This window comes from Rhinichthys klamathensis, unplaced genomic scaffold (assembly GCF_029890125.1).
Source record: "Rhinichthys klamathensis goyatoka isolate OS25496 unplaced genomic scaffold, OSU_Roscu_1.1 h1tg000520l_1, whole genome shotgun sequence".
Classification (NCBI taxonomy): Eukaryota; Metazoa; Chordata; class Actinopteri; order Cypriniformes; family Leuciscidae; genus Rhinichthys; species Rhinichthys klamathensis.
This window is the reverse complement of record NW_026606999.1, coordinates 145,234-167,488: the sequence shown is the minus strand read 5'-3', so window position 1 is coordinate 167,488 and position 22,255 is coordinate 145,234. Positions and strand designations below refer to the sequence as shown.

At 38.0% G+C, this 22,255-nt stretch overlaps 1 protein-coding gene across 6 annotated transcripts in view; it reads right to left on the bottom strand.

The window, feature by feature from the left end:
* Positions 1–22,255, bottom strand: part of LOC130072985 (disks large homolog 3-like) — an 88,345-nt gene that overhangs the window by 14,983 nt on the left and 51,107 nt on the right. For 2 of the 6 annotated variants that reach the window (XM_056238335.1, XM_056238334.1), the window contains 8 exons: positions 8,515–8,568; positions 8,069–8,119; positions 6,635–6,759; positions 6,029–6,198; positions 5,585–5,721; positions 3,984–4,128; positions 2,287–2,443; positions 1,191–1,337 (listed from right to left, as the gene is read on the bottom strand). In XM_056238335.1, the coding sequence (XP_056094310.1) occupies positions 1,191–1,337; positions 2,287–2,443; positions 3,984–4,128; positions 5,585–5,721; positions 6,029–6,198; positions 6,635–6,759; positions 8,069–8,119; positions 8,515–8,568 (986 nt within the window). The remainder of the gene's footprint in view (positions 1–1,190; positions 1,338–2,286; positions 2,444–3,983; positions 4,129–5,584; positions 5,722–6,028; positions 6,199–6,634; positions 6,760–8,068; positions 8,120–8,514; positions 8,569–22,255) is intronic. The other 4 variants (XM_056238340.1, XM_056238337.1, XM_056238336.1 and 1 more) reach the window with 3 other exon arrangements.

The window sequence follows — 22,255 nt, the reverse complement described above, 5'->3', positions numbered from 1 at the left end:
ATTTGTGACTCAATTGACTCTAAAGGTGCTTAAAGGCCTGTTCACAGCAAGACAAATATTTGGTTCGAAATTCTGTGAGATTTTAATTTGAATGAGCAGCTGTTAATGCACCTGATCAGACCAACACGAATATTCGCATGTTGTCAATGACGTCTCTTTTCCATCCCACTGTGAATAAAATTGGCCAACCGCCAGGATTCACACTTTTGATCACATGCCCAGAGCCGCTGCTGATACATAAAACAACAACTTGGTAGGGCTGTCGCGATAATCGCAATATTGTAATACCGCGATACTGACAAGCCATGTTATTTTCTTTTTTCATAAGACTATGCCCTTCTTGTTTTACACTTCATGCATGTGTATTGAATGTTAAATAAGTTAATAATGATAACAAAAGTGAAGAATGTATTCTTTTCTGTGTACCATTGTGATTTGCACAGAGGCTCTGTAGATTTGCACTAAACAAGCCTAAACAGACAATGAGTGAGAGAGAGAGAGGGAGAGAGACCGACTGAGCGCGTGCAAATACCTGCATCTGTCCTTCTTCAGATCAAGTCATATATTTGTGAAAAAAGTGAGTATGACATGGAAGAAAAGGAAAGTGATCTTTGTCCTAGCATTGTGGCGCTCACAAACAGAGTATTTTGCAAAGTAACAATGAATAGCTGAGGAAGAATCTCTGTGCACTTATTGTTTGACAAACACCACAGTGAATACAAAAAACAAGTAAATACCGTTTGATTTACTTTCTTTTCCATGACGAGGGTATCAGAAACATAAAGTTTCTTAATGCTTTGTGTCCCGGAGTAACCAGAAAATTCCTGCTTTCTAAAAGCGCCACCGACAGTCAGAGAATGAATGTACATTTTCATTCAGCCCGGGTATGAACAGACAAATCACATTTGAAAATTGGACCAATTTCTTTGTGCCAAACCTTCCTGTTGGTGTGAACAGGCCTTAAGGAGTTTAATACCACAGGCTAAAAAAGCATGGCATCTCTTCAACACTGCAGAGGAGTAAACGGCCCGAGGCAGGGAGCTATATCGTCTCAAGACCTTACCTGTGCCACACTGCAGGTTGGGCTGAGGTAGGGGGAAGGCTGGTGGCCGTGCGGTGGGGGGGTTATTAGGTTAACTACTAGGCTATGCTATGCTAAGCCAGGCAGAGCGAGAAGCAGTGGTTAGTACCTGCCGGTGTACGGGACCAGGCTTTGACACAGAGCAGGTGGGGCGGGGCTGCAACCCACATCCCCAGACCCCCTGCTGCACAGATGGGGGGAGGGAGGGCTGGTGTCCCCATGAGGTTTGTGGATGGCACTGTAAATGGGCTCGCCCCTATTGGAGGTACAGAAATCACACAGTAAACGGGGCGCTTTCAGACACACAGAGACAGCAGACACTGAGACATACTGTATGAAGACACATACACATGCACACAGACGGAGACAAACACACACACACATGCAGAAGTGAGGATGCCTTCAGCTGGATGGCTAGAGAGGGACGAGTCAGCTCTGGGGCCCGGGCTGACTCACAGGCTCCAGGGAGTCCATGCTCAGAGAGGTAAAACACATCTCATGTCCAGGCAACAGTGGCCGTAACTTCAAGACATTTGACCCCATGCCAGAAGCATTTCTTATATCCAGAGTGTTTGTTTGCCATGTTGGGAATTGTGTTGGAGACTTTATTCAACCAGTCATGTTGCGTTAAAGCAATGTTCACAAACACACCACCACAGAGAGGCATAAGACACCTCGTAGACGTTCTTCAGCCCACACTCGACACCTACTTAAAATCTTTTTTTTTTGTTCTATCTTTTCCCAGTTACATCATAAAATGTGAACAGTATTGCCAAAAAGAAATTAAACAACTAAAGCTGAAGAACTGTAGCACAGATTGTGGTAAAACAAAGTACACCTCTAATCAAAAATATATTTATATGGACATGCAAGTGTTGCTTTTCGTCAATTGTGCATGAGTGCTCTTGAAAAGTGACATCTGAGTGAGTGACAGGGTTCCCACACTTTTTGACCAATACATTTTCATGATTTGTTCAGTTACTTTGCAGGAAATTTTGATTATGTACCATTTGTATTATTAAAATTGCATTCACAATTTCAAGATATATATTTTAGAGCTGTAGAAATTTTTCTTTGGGTGACTTTTCCAGGGCTGGAAATGTTAAAATTCCCTGATATTTCCAAATTTTTCATGGCCGTGGGAACCCTGGAGTGAAGAAGTGAGTGACCGTAAGTGAATAGATGATTAAATTCTTGACTCTGACCTGGTAAAGTCCTCCTCCCCCAGCATGTGCCGTGGGACTGGCGAGTACCTCGAGGGGGTGACCTGGGGTGGCTGGTACACTGGTTTAGGCTCCATGCCCCCCATGTAAGCCATGCTGGAGTTGTGTCCAACGTGGTTGTCCACCATGGTGGGAAAGGCTGGAGGGAGGCCGAGACCAATAAAGGGAAAAAAGGCAGATGATTTCACCAGGTAACTACAGAGGACCGGTTTATCTCTAAGATGTGTGTGCAGAACCTAGTTTAAATCAATTTGTAAAAAGGATAATTTGACTAGGTTTTTGAACATTATAAACATAAATCCTTATTTTGTGATTGTAGTTAAGGGACAACACAAACTATGAGGCCTGGGCCAAATTTAATCTACCGGTAGTTATCATAAAAATCATGCCTGGTTATGATGTGCATATATACAACCATTCAAAATTTTGGGGTTGGATAAGATTTTTTTAAATGTTTTTAAAAGAAGTCTCTTATGATTATCAAAGCTGTATTTATTTGATCAAATATACAGTAAAACAATAATATTGTAAAATATTATTACAATTGAACTGTTTTCAATTTCAAAGTAGTTTAAAATGTAATTTATTCCTGTGATGGCAAAGCTGAATTTTCAGCATCATTACTCCAGTCTTCAGTGTCACATGATCCTTCAGAAATCCTTATAATATGATGATTTGGTGCGCAAGAAACATTTCTTATTATTATCAATGTTCAAAACAGTTGTGCTGCTTAATATTTTTCTGGAAAGTGTGATACACTTTTTCTCAGGATTCTTTAATGTATGGAGAGTTCAAAAGAAAAGCATTTATTTGAAATAAAAATATTTTGCCAAAATATACAGTAAATGTTTTTACTGTCACTTTTTAATTTTATGTCTTTACTGAATAAACATATTATTTATTTCTATTAAAAAAACACTAATAACCTCAACCTTTTGAACGGTAGTGTGTCTTTTATTTTCTAATAAAAAAGAAAATCATTATTGCTGGTTTTAATTGCAAATTATAAGGATAAGGATTCATGCTGATATTGTCCATAATCGCACTTTGCCTTTTGGAGGGCACTGTATGTGCAATATTCCTGGATTACACCATCAAAAATGACTGACTGATCTACAGTTTTATAGTTGCACTTTCGTTGAGAGACTTTTATTGAGAGACTGGCTCATCTCGTATATGACATGAATATGGAAGTAAAAAACAGCTAAATAATCTCATTGTAATTGCTATTCAATTGAAAAACAAAATATTTTTCATGGCCAAAAAGAGATATTCAGCCGCCGTTAGTAGTAATTTTGGCCGCTGTGTGTGCAATTGTGCAGGTGGATTGTGTGAAAGCCTCGTCTCTCAGTGGGAGGGAGGAATCAGTGTTCTGATGGGAGCAGCAGTGCAGTGTGTGTGGGTGTCTGAAAACAGCGCCCACTGCTACACCACAGTGCTGTTACAAAACTCCACAGCACTCACAGGCTCTGCACCACTCGGTTTCATTACAGGGTTACAGATAAAAGCAGATAGGGATGTAGGTTATGTTTGAATTGCCCTAACAGCAAAGTCATTTTCACGTTTATCAATGTAGTCTGAAAAGTCATGTGCTTGGGCTATAAAATAAACAGTTTAGGAATGTTTTTGAGGTAGTAAGGGCATAAGATTGATGGAGATCAGCAAAAGAAGGTACGTACTGCTTGAGTAGTCTGGTGGGGCGTACATGTCGTTGAGATGTACTGGTCCTGGCTTGGCCACTTTCAGATAGACCATGTCTGAAGTATTCTTCAGGGCGGCCACAGCCTCCTCATGACGTACATCCTGAAGTATAATGTTATTCACCTGCGAAGGCAGACACACACACGCATGTTACATCGGCTGGTCTCTGAAGCGTGACTCAGAATGTTCACGACAGCACATTTGAAGATGTGGGAAGGAAGTGACTGGAGCGGAGGCTGGATGGCCCAACAATCGACGACGATGCTCAATTCTCTAGCTCTCAGCCGTCCGGTCACAAAAGGAAGGACGAGAGGGTGGGGTAGCTGGAAAGGCGCAGTGCTTTTTCCTTTGTAAGCTTTAGGGCACCTACACACTACAGAAAACTAAGTGCTTCACAGATAGAAATGTGTCCAATTTGTTCTAAGGGAGTGGAAGGAGTCAAGTCTGTTTGAAATGTGAGTATATAGCGAATTGGACTCACAACTGCCTCCCTGAAATACTCACTGGTCAATAGACGCCAACGGATTGGTCAAATTTCAGTCGTATGACCATCGAGGAGTTTTTTTTCTTTATTACACCTCTGCAAATAACTATCACTGTTAAATAACCCACAATAAATCCAAGCAGCATACATAAATAAAATAATAACTTAAAAATAATGAATTCAATTTTAAATTTGAATTATTTAGAGAGTGAAAAGATTTAAATAAAAATGTGAAAATGCCGCAAAACTTGGAGCAATTTGTGACCAGAGAGGAGTTAACTGTAAACAGGAATCCAAATTCTAATTTGAATGAAAGGAAGTTTATAAATTATAAATTAAATGCAAAAAGTGATACAACTTCTGCTAATGTAGTTTTTAATAATACATTTAACTTTCCAGCTACCGATACCAAGATGATAGGTAACATTTTCGTCTACATTCTTGTAATACACCATCCCCCCAAAAAATGTATGGATACACACTATTATCAGATGCAGTATCAAATCTAGTTTGTAATAACTTATAACTTTGTTATTACTTTGTCACTTTGTCACATTATAACTTTGCACACACAAAAAGCAACAGTGCAGCTGGTGATCACAGACTTGACAGAGATAATTAAAATTTGACCAACTCTAGGCACTCTGTCCAAGAAATCAAGCTCCCTGACTGAATCAAAAAAAGAAAGGGAAGAAAAGGCATATTTACATGTCTGCAGTTATGGCTGCCGTGATTTATGCATAGCCTTTTAATTATGGCATTTATGACCATGTCAAAGCTTGCTCAGTTCCTGACAATTGTGTGCCATGCAAGTGTTTCTCTTTATCACAGATGTGTCCTCGTTTGAGTTTGCGCTCAGCTTCACATCAATCACACGGTGGCCCATATACCTTCACACATGAGAAATATTGTCTATAATACGACATAATAGCCTACAACAGTGTCTGTGGTCTTTGAAAGAAATATAGAAATTCACTGGAAAAAAGGTCCTGCAAAGATATGCAATGAACTTCCAATGCATAAAACCAGGTTGCCTATGTGTTGGCGCTACATATAGTGAAGTACACAGGTGCATGTGTGCAGGTGAAATCTTACAGCTAGTAGGCGATCGCCTGTCTGCAGACGTCCATCTTTCTGTGCCGCCCCACCCTCGATGATCTTTGTGATGTAGATACTGTTGTCACCCGGGATGTGCTGGTTGCCTATACCTCCAGCAATACTGAAGCCAAGACCTTGAATGAATGGAATGGAGTTAAATTTTAATCAGGAATTTGGAAGTCAACATGAAATGACACTCTAAACCTGCCACTTAATGTGGCATATTTTCAAGAGAAACAGGGAATTCAATGAGAAAAAAAATTAAAAATGTGCCCTGATGCATTTTGTAAATAAGGGCAATTTTGACAATTATGTTAACTTTATGAATTCGACACAAGTTCAAAATAATTCAGAACTGCTATAAAAGCGATATCGTGCATAACAGCCATTTCTATTGTGTGTATCTCAAATGTATTTAGGTGCACATTTAGCACCTCTAACCTTTAGGCCCTTTGAGTAGGTTGACCTCCAAAATGGTCTCTGGAGGAGCCTGTCTTCTGCGTACCAGCAACCTGACCACTGGGCCGGCCTCCTTCAAAGCCTCCACTGCCTTGCTGTGCACAACCTCTGACACGTCCACATCATTCACGCGCAGAACACAATCATTTACCCTTAGACACAAGAAGAGATACAAAGTCAACACAGCAATAACATGATCAATGAAGTAATGAATTTATAACGTTTTATATATATATATATATATATATATATATATATAGAGAGAGAGAGAGAGAGAGAGAGAGACTTTGTTCCAAAACCAAGTAAACTGGCCAGATTCCTTCTTAGAGATCATCCTAATGATAACCGCCCAATTTGGAACACTCAACATAAGGTGCGGTCACAAAAAAGGATACATGCGATGCTGCCTTAGAATTTGGCTAAACTAGACAACATAATTAAGATGTCTAACTTTTAGAACATCCTATGGAAGGGGGGCCTGCCTATGATGCCTGAAAATACTGCCTATGCAGTAAGCTCACTTGGTTTTGGGAACAGAGCAAGAGTTGCACAAAATGAATATTAGACCCTGAGAGACAGATCACTCACCCTAGTCTCCCATCCATGGCAGCGGCACCTCCTGGGATGATCTTTGTGATGAAGATTCCTGGATCATCAGGAATGTGTGGATTATCCACACCTCCAGCAATGCTGAACCCAAGGCCAGAGTTGCCCTATTAATGACATACATGAGTAGAATATTATAGATGAGGAAATGCAGACGTTTCCCAAAGATTTGTGGATAACGTTTGCATCTGCTTTTCGGAAGACACCTGGCTCTCAACACTTTGTAAACACCAGCAAGGCATGGACAGTTTTATGCTGCTAAATATAGGAATTTGTGGTGCGCATTTCAAGAATCCAAAAATTGTATCCGCTTCCGCCCATTTCTCCCTCCATACTTCATCACCTCTTACACTGCTGTTTTCATTCCAGTGCCAAAAAGCTGAGACAGACAGGTCTGTCTGAAAGTCACATCTCAAAAGACAGGCCCTGAAGCAGACAGCTGAGAAAAGATTTCACTTTATTATTTTCTATAATTAATGAGCGACGGTCGGAGCAAATTAGTAGCGAGTGGAGCTAAGACATCCCAGTGAGCCTCCAACTAAAGAAGCGTTCACACCCGCAGACCTTTTAACATGTGAGATCTTAACATAGTTTATTTAGGCCTCAGCGTACAGAAATGGCACTTACAGAACAGCCCTACAATTATGCTGAAAGCTCAGAGATGCACCCAAATCCAACATCCACTGCTGTTTAATGAATGGCCTTTGCAGATAGATTTAGATTCATTTGCATTGAACAAACTTGAAGTATGAAAAGACTTTGCAATGTTAAAACCATGATAGTTCATATGATAATTCTTTGTAGATAAGACCAGCACCTGTACTTAGATAAATTGCATGGTATTATCACAAGTGGTACATTAACTCTTTTAGTAGTCCGTAAATATAATCAAAATGCAGTGTTTTCAAATTATCAAGTATTATTCTCAACTGATTTAAGAATAATGAGAATAATAATGTAACGTTTGTACTACACCTAATAAGTGTTTGATCTACACAGGACATTCATTTAAAGTTACTGCTGTTCATACTGTAATAATTTGCATTATCATCTGTTTTCCTTTATATCAATACATTTAATTCAACTCTCATTTAAACCTACTGATTTAATGGTAATCTACAAAGAATTTAATAATACATCTATAGATTTTCATCAGGATTGACCATTATTTGTGTTTCTAAAGTATTGACAACTGTTCTAGTATTGACAGAAACTGAGGTGATGATCAGTTTTGATAATGTACCACAGCTGTAAATTGAATTGCCTGAAGTTCAATTGCAGGCATTTACGTAGCTCAACATTTACTGCCATCTAGTGTCTAGGTCCTCATAGGAAGCATTGGTGGAGGAGAATATTGGCAAGTTTTACAAGACGCCCTAAAATAACAGACATTTAAAACAGCTGAATGATATTTACCCTCTCCAGAATGATTTCTTCATATTTGTACATGCCATCACTCCCGTTCACCTGTAATAGACGGAAGAAAAATTGTTTAACATAGACTCATAAACGGAATCATTAGGCATGAAGTAATGTTAACAACACAAGAAGGTCACAACGATCATTAATTATGTAAAAAGCAGAATCGCTGTAAAGCGCAATAAAAATGAGAGGTATGAATCATGTACAAGGCATAGGGCTGATAAACACAGTCAAAGACTACTCATTATAACGGCTAAATAATAATTGCACTCGGCATTAAAGCCACATCTGCTGTGGTTTAATCTCTGCATATTTTTATTGTTATTATCTCATGTACAACAGGAAAGGTTTGGCCGGGATGAGGGGGATAATTCCACGTGGCAGGCAGTCAGGCAGGCAGGCGCTACTGGAGGTGCTGAGAGCATGAAGCAGATACTTACATAAGGGCCTGCATCCAGTGAGTCTGCGTTCACAATGATGGGGGGAGGGTTTGCCTGTGAGATGAAGAGATGCACATTACCTCAGTGTGTGAGAATGGCGGCTCACACGTATGCACACACACACACATACACATCACACGCAGTCATGAGGAGACAGTAAATGCATGCCATGGGAACAGTGGGTCTCTCAACAGAGCATGGTACATCATAGCCATGATGTGACGCTTCAGGGGGAAGAGTGAGGACAGGACTGGAGGTGTGAAGATTACAGACGGCCTGTGGTCTGCCCCTGAAAGAGAACTGCAGTTGAGCCGAGGAGAGACAGTACTATGTGTGTTTTCCCCTCCGGCTAGTTTCATTTTTCATGTTTAAGCAATATCACATGAATATCAGCATGGATATGATTACACTACCGCTCAAAAGTTTGGGGTCAGATTTCCCCCCCCACTTTTTTTGGGAAGAAATGAATGCTTTTATTCAGTAACGATGCATTAAATTGATCAAAAGTGACAGTAAATAGATATACGTTGTTACAAAAGATTTATATCTTCTATCTTCCAAACCCAAAATGATTTTCTTTTCTTTAGAGTAACACAAAAGGAGAAAAGAGGCAAAGAAAGACAGACTAGGGGCTGTCAAGCTCTAAAAAGCTCTCAAAAGTTCCATAAAAACACCATGAGAGTTCATATGACTTGTGCACAGGGGACCTGTTACCACAACTTAAATAAATGCATGGTTGCAAGTTCAAATTCTAACTTATTGTTTTAATTAAACCTTTTGAGGGGCAAACATTATTTTGTTGAGTTCTGCTGGCATAATAATGTTGATCATTACATCAACTTAATATTGTGTGTAAAATATTTATATATATTGAAATTAGGCAGTGGATTTCTAGTTCCTAGTTCTAATTAAAGTGTTATTTTATTTGTTTTTGTTTTTATAATTAAAGTAAAGACCTGTTAGTGTTTAATATCTTACTTGCTCAATAAATACACATGTTAAATAAGTTACACTTGATAGCTGATAGCTGTGGAACTGTGTGTGGTCTGTTGCTTGAGAGAAGAAATAAAATGTAAGTGCTTCATGCTTTTGCGAGATTGACAGTCACTGTCTACATTCATTTACTCAAGAGCAGCTTGAACATTCTGCAGAATACTCTCATTTTGTGTTTCACAAAAGAAAGCAAATAACACAGGTGCCAAATGACATGGGGGATGTGACAGACATTTTTGTAATGTATAACAAAGAGGTGAGAGTGTACAAATTCATGTCATCCTGTAATTTTAGGTAGTACCATAGAATAGTCCATGCTCTTAACAAAACATATGAATGAACTGAGGCAGTGAACCAACTGACATTCATGGCCTTTCACATGCAAACCGTGTTGTGTTTGTGAGAATTGATCTGATTGATCTGTGGTGAGGTGATGCTGACAGGGCCGCTGGCTGACCAGGAGATGGTCACTACCTCTCCATCCCCTTCAGTACTTGTGTGTGAAGGAGTGAAGCACTAGATTATCACTCCAATTGGTACTAAATCCCATAGAACTCTTGTAATCAAGCCACACAAATTGCCAACTAATCAGTGTTTATCTTGTTTTCCAGTAAAAATATAAACAATCTTACTCAAGAAACAAAATTGTGCAAAATAATAGAATATAACTTTATTTTATTATTTTTTTCATGTTTCTACCATAAATAAACTTAATTTTAGATTATGTTCTTTTCAGTGTTGTTATTGTTGACTAAAACTCAAACAAAAACTATTAGAAATTGTGGTAACACTTTACTTTATGTATAGCCTTTATGTATGCTGCATTATAAAGGGATGTACATAATGTACATTATAATGCATTATATCTTTTCCTAAATAATTGTAACCAAAGTTAATATGCATTACAATATACACAGACCCTGTTACATCTGAAATTGGTAGTTTGTTGTGTTTTAATGCATTATACTTTCTAAAGGTGTATTATAATGTAACTGTTACAATTATTCATGAGATCATACAATGCATTATAATGTGAATTTCATGGCATAATTAATGCATTAAAAATAATTTTATAATGCATTATAAATAAAGGCTTTAAGTAAAGTGTTACTGAAATGGTTTCCAGTAATTGAAATGGAGAAGAAATTTAAATATATATATACAGTATATATATATATATATATATATATATATATATATATATATATATATATATATATTAGACGAAAAACTTGTTGTCTTGTCATCTAACTGAAATAATTAAGGTTAAGTTGAAGTGCAACAATTACTAAAACTGAAATATAAAAAATAATAAAATGGACAAAAGCACACAAAATAAAAATACAAAAATTAATTGTTAAAAATGAACAAATACTATAATAGTATATAAATAATACTAAAATAAGACCTCATTGTTTTATCATGCACAATTTTGATCCTGGAAAAGTTTAGCTTGCTATATGGATGTTTTGATATTTTTTACTGGAAGACTGCAAGAAAAAAAAAAAGATTTTGCAGTACATACTTCTGCAATTTACCTCTCTTAGTAGCCTTGGCATGATAATCCACATATATGTGCAGTAGTGAAACACATTTTTAATATCACTTGTAAAACTTTTTTAAGATCACTTTTGACTGCTAAATTTGCATTGCGTACATGGGTAGAACTACTGCAGAAAGCTTTATATAACATTCAGCTATATTGCACAGATATTCACCCTCCTCACATTCCCTCTGGCTGTCACAGCAGCTGTGGCTGATTGCGTTTCAGTTGCAGACCCTGAATAATTTCTGTGCCTCTCTTAGGCAGTAAAGACCTGAAAAGACCATTTGAGTTACAAGAACATAGTCTAAAAGTGTTTCCTACGTCACCATCTATATTTTCACCTGACACTTCCATCCTCGTGACAGGTCCTCACAGGTGCAGACGGCACTCAGGTACAGCTAGCTCTCCAGTGTGAGAGGTTAGCGCAGCATCAGCTCTATCTAGACATTCTGCAAACTGGGTAAAGACCTGCTCTTAAAGTTCACAGAAGAATCCGTATTGGTGAGCATATGCAATATTACAAGACTTCTGCTCTTGATTCGCTTATTTGTGTGCAAAAGCATCAGACGCCATTTTGTGTAAAAACTATTGGAAATCTGGATGTAAGTAATCTCATTATGATTTACATATTGAGTGCACTACATGCTGACTGATCCTAGTTGCATCCCAAATTATGTACAATACACTTTGTACTTAATCTACACGAAATACTCTTTCAGAGTGAATGGCTTTTAGAAGGGTATGTCATCTTAAATAGAACAGTTAATGTTTTATCCATTTGAAGGAAATTATCTTTCAAACCCACTGACTTGGTGCTTTACCACGTAGACAAAAACAACGGATTCATTTCTGAGTGAAGTATTTTTCAACTGATCGATTCAGTCTTGTGAGGTAACATACACTACCATTCAAAGGTTTGGGGTTTTGCTAAGATTTTTAAATGTTAATGAAAGACTCTTGTTCACCAAGACAGCATTTATTTGATCAAAAATACAGTAAAAACAATAATATTGTGAAATATTACAATTTAAAATAACTATTCAAGTTGTATAAATATCTATTTTATTATATTTCAAAATTTAATTTATTCTTGTGATGACAAAGCAGAATTTTCAGCATCATTACTCTTGAGTGTCACATGATCCTTCAGAAATCATTCTAATATGCTGATTTTCAGCTCAAGAAACATTTCTTATCATTATCAATGCTGAAAACAGTTTTGAGGAAACCGTAATTCATTTTATTTCAGGATACTTCGATCAATAGAAGAATAAGATTTATTTAAAATATAATTACTTTGTAACATTATAAACGTCTTTACTGTCCCTTTTGACCAATTGAATGCATCCTTTTTCATTAAAAGTATTTTTTTTTTCTTGAATGGTAGTGTAAGCTATGAGAGGTGCCAGTTGTTGTCCATTCTCAGATGAATGCAAAACATCAAGGTATGCAGGCTAATAAAATAGAAAGTTCACACTTTAAACATCTTTTCTATAGTTATCATCAACTCATTCAAAGTCTACCTCACACCACACCGTATAAAAGCCCAGGTTTCTCACTACTTGCTATTGCTAGTTGAATCAAGTTTCAAAAACAGGCATGAAAAGACTTTAGAGCCCTTTGACAAAAATAGACACACAAACATAAACCGGGAGCAAAATTACAATAATAAAAGGAACTAACTCATTTTATCTTCAGCATTGTGTTTTCAGTCAAACATCATTTTGATTTGTTTGTGAAAAGGCCTCTGACAAGTGCAACGCCCCCTTGTATAGTTGCAAAAGTGCATAACATAAGTGTCTGCAAAATGTGTCTGTACACCATGTAAGAACATCTTGGACAATGAATTATACTCATACGCAGCTGCACATTGGCACGTTTGAGGACAGATTTGCTAAAGTTAAAGGCCGAAGTGCATTTTAAAATCAGTGCCGCCTTCTTCTCTCATCCACTGAGACGTTCCAGCACAGAGAATGTGATGCAAGGAAATAGGTGAATGTACAGCCATACAATACAATTAAGTCTCCAGATGCCATTAAGCATGAAATGTGTTATTGTAATAACACAACAGACCTCCTACGCTATCGGGCCCTTAAACCCATCAGCAAAAGCCATCGTCGTGGTATAGGGGATATATGGGCAGTAATCGCTATGTTTCTATCATGCAACATAAGCAAACGAGATAAAGGAGGATGATAATCTCAGATGCAGTAATCCGGGACGCTGCCGCTGTCTTTGGAGGAGCCGGTGGATGAATGTGCAGCGGTATCACTGAGCTATATGACAGCGATATGTGACCTGAAGTGTCCATGTCCTGAAGAGAGGCTTATACCATCACTGCTCATACTCTCTATCCCAGATTAAAAAGCAGAGGGATGACGGAGAGGTGAGATGGTGGAGTCACATAGGGGCGTCACCAGCCCTGGGCTTTCTGGGATAAAGTCATACAGATTTTTGTTTTCTAGTCTCTAATCTTTTTTCCACCCTGACCTACACAACTGCAGCTGCCCATTGTTATGCAGTGAGATATTCAAAACAACATCCAGCCCGCTGTATATACCAAGGTTTTTAAGTTTAAAAAAAAAAAAAGCACAACTATGAGAAGCATGATGGAGCAGCAGTAGTGACAGACCGGGTCTGAAGATTCATCTGAGCCAGCCAAATCGCTGTGACAGGGGCAGGTGAGCAAGTGGTGCCACAGCTGGCGGAGGCTAGCCACAGCTAATCAAACAGCTTATATTCACCCCAAAGTTCAAAAAGAAACTTCTGTCATCATTTACTCACACTCTTAGAAGATAAGGTTCTACACAAAACCTTTAAGGTTTCTGCCAGGTGCTTCATAGAATATTTTAGGGGTTCCATCAGGGATCATTTTATGGATTTAGTTTTAATCAATTCATTTTGTGTTTTAATTCAATTACATTTCATGAATTAAACCTGTCCCTGTCTTTGTATTTCTCTAGTCTTGAGGCAGGATCATGACAGACCCATGTTTTGTGTACAAGCACATGGCCATTTGTTTGGGCTGTGTGCTTGTGTTGTCTGTTACCTTGCCACGCCCCCTTGTTATCCTCGTTTTGTCATTATTGCTTTACCAGTGTCACCTCCTGTCATTATTAGTTTCTCCCTATTTTATCCCCTCATGTTTTCTGTCCTGTGTCAGTTCATTGTCAATCAATGTGTAACCAGCCTGTGTTTGTACCATTGCTGAGAGTTCCTTATCAAGTAAGAGTATTTTCTAAAGAGTTGTATGTAGTACCGTATATCCCAGTTCTTAGTCTAGTTATTGTTTTGCTTGTTAGTCAACCATCCTTACCTCTGTTTTACACCCTCATGGGTTTTGTTTTCCCTGTTTTCTGTTCTAAATAAACCTTGTGTGTTTGCATATTGTCTGCAATTGGGTTCATCCATCACCCTCATGACAGTAAACATATTTATCACATGAAAGTATTATTCAATCATTTGAGACATTTCTCCGTATATACAACCTTTTTGGAATAAAGCGTTCCTTAAAATTGAGACAAAAATCCTATAGGGTTCTATATAGGATCCCACTGAACCTTTTTTCTAAGAATGCACCCTCATGTTGTTCCAAACCTGTATGACTTTCAGAACACAAAAGAAAACATTTTGATGTTTTTGTCTATGTTTTTGACATTCTTCAAAATTTCTTCTTTATATTCCACAGAAGAAAGTCATACAGGTTTGGAACAACATAAGGCTGAGTAAATCATTTTCATTTCATGAAATATCCCTTTAAGGATATGATCATTACGAAAGTTAAACATGGATGGCTAACCTAATTTTTGTTTATTTCTGTCAAATTATTAATGGCGTAAAGTTAATGAAATCAAAATTGATCATATTTACTTCCTTTAATGCTTATTTGTGTTGTTTTTGTGAATGATTTATCAGTGCTATGCCAAACTGTCATCATTATTTTTGATGACAGCTTTTTTACTTTTTTTAACCCTGTCCCTCCAACCATCTGGCTCAATTCTAGTACATAATTCCTACTTTTCATAAACCAATCAAATATAAAATCAAGGCCCACCCTAAATGTATCTCATTGAATATATTGTTTCACTTTGAAATGTCTGATTACAGAAATAATACATTGCAAACCTCATTTGAAGTCACTTAAAAGAGTCTTTTAAAGTCCACCTGTGGTGAAAATCCAGCTTTTAATGTTGTTTATATGTCTATGTGGTGTTTTTAATGCTTTAAGACAAACCATGTGCAAATTCATAAGTCAACACCATTGCTGAGTATTTTCTCCTTAAAACTGCAGTAAACCAAAGACAGTCTCAAAAAAGCGGTTTGAAATCGGTTTAAAATGAAAATTGTGTCCCTCAAAATAATTGCCCTTTTATTTAATTTCTTTCTTCTGTTGAACATAAAATACTTATTTTTTTGTCCATAAAATGTCAATGGTATGCAAAACATCATTCTCCAGATATCTTATTTTGTGTTTCACAGAAGCAAGACAGTTTAGAACGACATGAAGGTGAGTAAATCATGACAGAATATTCGTAGGGATGATTCCCCTGGACAAGAATCCTGACAAGATTCCAGATGCTTACAAGACCTCTGAACGACGCTTGTTGCAGTCACATAAGACTGGCTCGAGAGAGGTGAGAATAGAGAAACGGTAAGAAGAAAGAGTTACAAACAGCACAAGGCTGGAGGGTGTCCAGATGAGGCAGAAGGGAAAGTCTAAAGGGTACGAGAGGGATTAGACAAATCTGGATTAGGTTACAATAAATCCCTTAATTTCCTTTTAATTCAATGTCTAATTATTAAAGGCTGTTTTTTATCAGCCAGCTGTCACTGCTCCGTTATCTCCAGCTGCAACACACAAGCACGCGAGCGTAATCGAGCAAGCACATCGCGTCTGAACATCCGTTCCAAGTATACTGCAAACGCAATTTGACTTCCATCTACTTTTTCAAACTCTGTCTTTGGGCTTCTTGTCTTTTTCTTAACAAACCTCTGTAACATATACAGAACTGCTGTCAAATTGTAATATCTGCATGTGTGTCCACTGATGGCTCATCTGCCAGAACTGTCTCCATCTGTTGCAACCTAGGAAAATCAATGAATAAACATGTCTCTGTATCTCGAGTCAATACTCTGGATAGGCAGCTCATTTATTGTAACTGTTGCTGTAGCTTCAGTTTGCTCATTAGAGGAGTGAATTTGCATTAGCTCTCTGCGCAATTGCCCCTGTCAGGCTTTCCTAATTGGACTTGGCCAGAGACCCTTGGGACCGCAATCCGACAAAGGCTCTCACTGAATCAAGGCAAGCACCGGGGCAAGCGCTTCATCCAAATTGTTAAATAATCAATGTGTTACTATGGCAACAGCCTCTGCATTGACTGGAAGGAGCGGGCAGAGTCCGCCCTCCCTCGTTCATCTCTCTCAGGACATACACTGGCGACGACACCATGACAGTGGTCCGTTCTAGCCACAAAGTGCGATTAACATCCCCACCCAGGCACATTCGGTTCTGTTCTAATCACACAGCATAGGTGTCGGGTATCGTCAATTGCATCGTTTTGCAAGCCTCAACAATCACACCATTCAGTGCCACGTCATTCAGCTTTTGGGTGTGACCATGTTGGTATCAGTACACTCTTGACATTTTAAACCATATATCAATTTCATTTCTAAACGCTCTAAATAAAGGAGACCTCCTGTTTCAAAATGAGTAAACAGGACAATCACACACATTGTAGCCTCCTTTAATGTATGTTTCTTTTAAATAATAATGCACATTTTAATACAACTATTTTTTTTTTTTATTACATTTTTCAATTTTCCATTCTATTTAATTCCTACTTGCATATATATTAGTGCTGTCAAATCGATTAATTGATTCATCGCATCTAACATAAAAGTTTGTGTTTATATAATATGTGTACACACACACACACACACACATATACTGTATATTTATATATATAGGCTATATATATACACACACACACACATACTGTATATAATATATATACAGTATGTATATATATATATATATAAATATGATAATATATATGCACACATATTACATAAACACAAACTTTTATGTTAGATGCGATTAATTGATTTGACAGCACTAATTATATTATCTATTATTATTGTTGAATGTTATTATATGTTGCTATTATACAGTATATATACTGCTCTAACTGCATCATTTAAATTACATCTCATCATGAAGGCAGTTCTGTCAGATACTGTATGCTCAGATGTGTGCTCTGTGCTTCAAGTCATCCTGCTTGATATAGAGGCAAGATACACCGGGGGAGAAATCCATCTGGAGGGTGAATAATGGCTAGTTTCCACAGAGCAGTATGGTACAGTACAGTATGGTACGCAATTATTTCCGTTTCGATTGCCAGAATTGTCAGAATGGTACCAAAATAACCAACCGTACTATACCACTTTTTCGGGACCCTTCCGTTGGGGTACCTAACACAGTAGTCCGGTGAAGCTAGACTCACTGCAGGACGTTGATTGGTTGACAGAGACACTTGCGCATTAACTACAAGGGGAATGACAACACAAGAGGCGCCATTTTTTAATATACAGTTGAAACACAACACTACACAATGTTGGCGCACTTTTGACAAACAGCCACATGCCGAGAAGCAAGAACAAGATCTGCTGTATGTCCTCCATTGTAGTTTAATGTGTCGCTTTCTTCTTCGCGCGAGAATGACGTCGATAGCTACTTTCCGGCATAATTACACCACCTGTATCAAGTAAGGGTACTGTTGGCGGTGGAAACGCAAGCCAGATCAGGGTTTACCGTCCTAAATCATATTGTACTGTACTGTACTGTAGCGCTCAGTGGAAACGAGCCATAACTCACATGCTTCATGACCTAGAAACTACAGGAGAGCTAGGAGGGTCTAGATCAGAAGTGCTCAACTGCTGGTTTGGAACCCACAAATGGGCCGCAGGTTTGTTCTGATAGGATTACGGACATGAAAGAAAATGAAAAACAATGCTAAATTCAAATAATGTAGTGCAACTCTTCCCATATCTACATTCAACGAAACTTACAGGTTTGGGTCACTAATGATATCCTGATGCAAATCCAGCGCTCTAGATGTGGCTATGTAAAGTGTTTTATGCTGAATATGTATAAACTAAGACAGAAGAGTAGCTCTTAGATCCTCTCTTTTTGAGTCTCAATGGGTTTTATAAGCCACGCTGCAATTCAATCAATAAGACTTAATTACCATCCACCCAACATTGCGCTAGGGTATACAGGTGCTCATGGACACCAGAAGGGGGAAGTCAGAGACACTGCAATGTATGTGGTTTAGAGAGGAAAGATGGACATCAGAAATACTTTTTGTTTTTGTTTCTTCTAGAACATGCAGAAATATGTTGCAGGTTCTTTAATGCATCTGGGAAAATGTGCCAATCAAGTCCAGACAGGTCTTAAAAAGGGAAATTCATTTCAGTTACCGTAGCACCGAACGTATATAAATGAACAGGTTAGTTCGGCCAAAAATGATGAAAATTTAGTTATTTCTCTCCCTTATGTCAATAAATAAAATTAAAAAAAGTTAAACACCCACCTTGGTAGGATTTTAATTTTGGTCTGTTTGGCTTCAAAACATATGTTGTTGGGTTTTTTTTTGTATGGATATGTTATAGTCCTTTTTCATGTTTTTTTTTTTTTTGTCCTGTTTAGAGCTTGATGTATGGCAAGAACTATATAATAATCCTTCCAAAATGTCTATTTTGCGTTTCACAGAAAAAAATAACAGCATATGGGTTTGGAATGACAGATTGTAATGTAAATAATGACAGATTTTTGATTTTTGGGAACTGATTTTGAACTAACCTTGAATTACCGTATTGAATTACCGTGATGGTATGGGTCCTTAAGCAGTCAGGAGAATTTTTTTCTCCATCCTTTTTGCAAAGTTACTGAAGCATGTCCTGGCTGTGTGTTTTGTTTGGTCATGGTAAGCTGCTCCAAATGAGCCTCAGCGAGGTCACCAATCTGACCTTCAGATAGCGCTAAAAGATGATATTAAATATTACATGCTCTATAAATAAACAGAGCTAGCCTGAGAGTACAAACAAGTGTGCCTTTAACGTCTGCGGTATGTGATACATGGCGAGTTATGCAGCGTCAGTCTGACTAGCGGGGGTTGACGAGGAACACATCAGCAGAATAAGGGTTAATAATTCAATCTACCCTGCCCTGTCTGATCACACTGTTGCCAGGTTACGTGAACCACTGCTGCAGCAGTGCTGTAATCATCTCTATCATTACACTGCGAACACAGCCTCAGTCACCATTGAGATAAGAAGTCAGAGTGCTCTGCATTCTATCACAACAGGCTGAGAGAGAATCTGATGCAGGGATGTGATTCAACACTGCGTCTGCTATGGAGATTTATACATGTAACTGTACTTAATTACAATTCATATACAATGAATGAATGAAAGGGATAACAAGTGCTGTTTCGAGTCACTTCTTCACTGCTAACTGGCTGGTTGCTACCCCTTGTTGCTAAGCTGAGAGCTGTGCCCACTCCTCTGCATGGTGTCCTGTGCCAAGAACAAGGAATATACTCAAAATGAATTTTTTTTTTTTTTTTGAAATCGGTGTTGTCCAGGTGTCATTATGAGAAATGTGACTTCAGGACTTGTGCACTCTTTTTAAAGTTCACCCAAAAAAGTATCATTCACTCATATTGTTCCAAACCCAAATTACCTTCTTTCATCCAAGAAACACAAAAAGAGACGTTTTGATGAATGTTCATGCTTCTCTTTTCCATACAATGAAAAAAGGAACCAGGGACTAGCACAATTTTAAAGGGGTCCTATTATGCATTTCCACTTTTCAACTTTAGTTAGTGTGTAATGTTGCTGTTTGAGCATAAAAAAGGTCTGCAAGGTTACAAAGCTTAAAGTCCACTCCAAAGGGAGTTAGTTTATTTAACAGAAGTCATTTGGACTACAATGCGATTTTTCCGGGCTTTTTGAAGTAATAATGTTACTCATTTAAATAATCCCCGCTCACGGAACACGCAAAAAAGCGGACGAGGCCTGGTTGAGCTGCTGCTACGTCAAAGAGACACTGTTTTTTTCACAACTCATTTGTTTGACCTTCCTGAGGCTGACGAACTTAGAGTGGTTAAAAGTTATTTTAAAAACTGTTCCTGGAGATTATAATCCCAACGTTTATCTGTGCTGCACATTTTACAGAGAACAGCTTACCTAAAGTACAATGCAAGCTACGCACAAAAGCTTCTCCTGAAATGGAGTAGTTTCCACTTTGTCGGGTTAATCTGTTGTTTATGGATCACAACTTGTAAATATGTCTTATTATTTATAGTTGCGTTTTCTATTAACAGCTCCAATTGTAAGTTGTATGTTGTTGCTACGCTCGCCTGCTAGCCAACATACATATATATATATATATATATATATATATATATATATATGTATATGGTTATTATATTATGTATATTATTATATAAATGAATACTATTCATAATTTAATATGATTATTAAAATGACTTATAATAAATAAATAGTTTCATTTATGTATTCATTTTTTGGTAAAAGACAAATACATTTTACAACCAAACTTGCCTTGAATTAAGTTAAGCTTTTGTTGTTTTTGCTAGTTTTAGTTTTCTGTGCATTTGTTCATTTTACATTAGTTAGTAAATCAATAACACATTTTTGCAGGGTACAGGTTTCAAGAGACATGAGGGTGAGTAAATTATGACTATCCCTTTATGAAACGCAATAGTGACTGTAATTGTCCGTGTAGCGAATAGCCTGTGATACATCAGCTTTGCTCTATAGCAGGCCTTATCCTCTCAGATCATGACCTTGCTGCATGTTGCTTCTCCAGCAGTCACTCTGGCGATCCATAACGCTCCGTGCAGCAGACGTGATTCACAGGCTCAGACATTACTGTCTCTGTAAGCTTATTCTGCGAGCAGCTCGGGCCACCTGAAGGCAGTAAAGGGACGAGCACAGACACAGTTGGCACGTCAGCGCATAGCAGCGGCGTCGAGCTCACAGTGAACACTGTACAATACTTCGAGAGCTGTGGTTAAAACAACAAGCACAGAGGACAGAGGGCACCTCTGACTCCATGTTCCTCTCATTCATTCTCCATCTCTCTCCCTACTCTTCTGAAGTCATGACTATGAAATCAGGGCTATTTCCCTGGACTTCATCACGCCCACATCGCTTCATTCACTTCGTGCGCCTGACTTCAGTTTGGCTGACCAATTTGTGTAGGTGTCGAATTTGAAGAATTACAGTAAGTAGGACAACAGCAAGAACGACAGTATAAAAACAAGTGCTGTGCCACTACTTTCTGTGTGCAATTATGAATACATTCATGAGGACGTGTATCCATATGCTGGTGTATTTACTGCCAAATAGCAGTGAAAAGAGGCTTTGTTTTAAATGTTCATATCACATCAGGAATTGCCAAAACAATCTGCCTCCCACGGAGGGGCCAGATTTGCAGTCTCTCTTGCACACCTTGGACAGGAGACAGAGAATATCAGAGCTTAAGCCCCATAGCGAAGATCTCCACTGTGACCGTCACTGACTTTCATGTTTGTTTGTTTTTATCACAGCCACTGATCTGAGACCATTCGTAATCAGAAGAGGAGGAACTTTTAGTATGACGTATAGAGAATATGATTCAGTCCATCAGAAAGGTGATGTGGACCGAGTGTTATGGTTAGGTAAAAGGAAAGTGACCTAGAATTAAATAGAGTTCTAATATCAGCATATTTCATAGCATAGAGGCACAGCCACGCAATTTTATTTTGTTCACAGTCATTTACAGTATTCACCATCTATTTCTGTTATGCAATAACCTGGTCCATATGGAGAAACAAAACTCGAACATTCACACATTTCCACACAAACTCCCCTTGTGTGTTCATTTTTGGCTCGTTCGATTATGCCTTACCATGTTTAAACAGGCTGCATGTTGCAGAATATTACAGATTTGACTAAAATCAGCATAGAAATGCAAAAAAAGAAAAATCAAAAGTGAGAGGAAAAGTCATTTATAATGTTACACAATTTTTCTATTTCTAATAAACAGTTTTTTACTTTCTATTCATCAAAACACTCAAATAAAATGTTTTCAACATTGATAATAAAGAAACGGATTTGCTTCTTTAGCCGCAA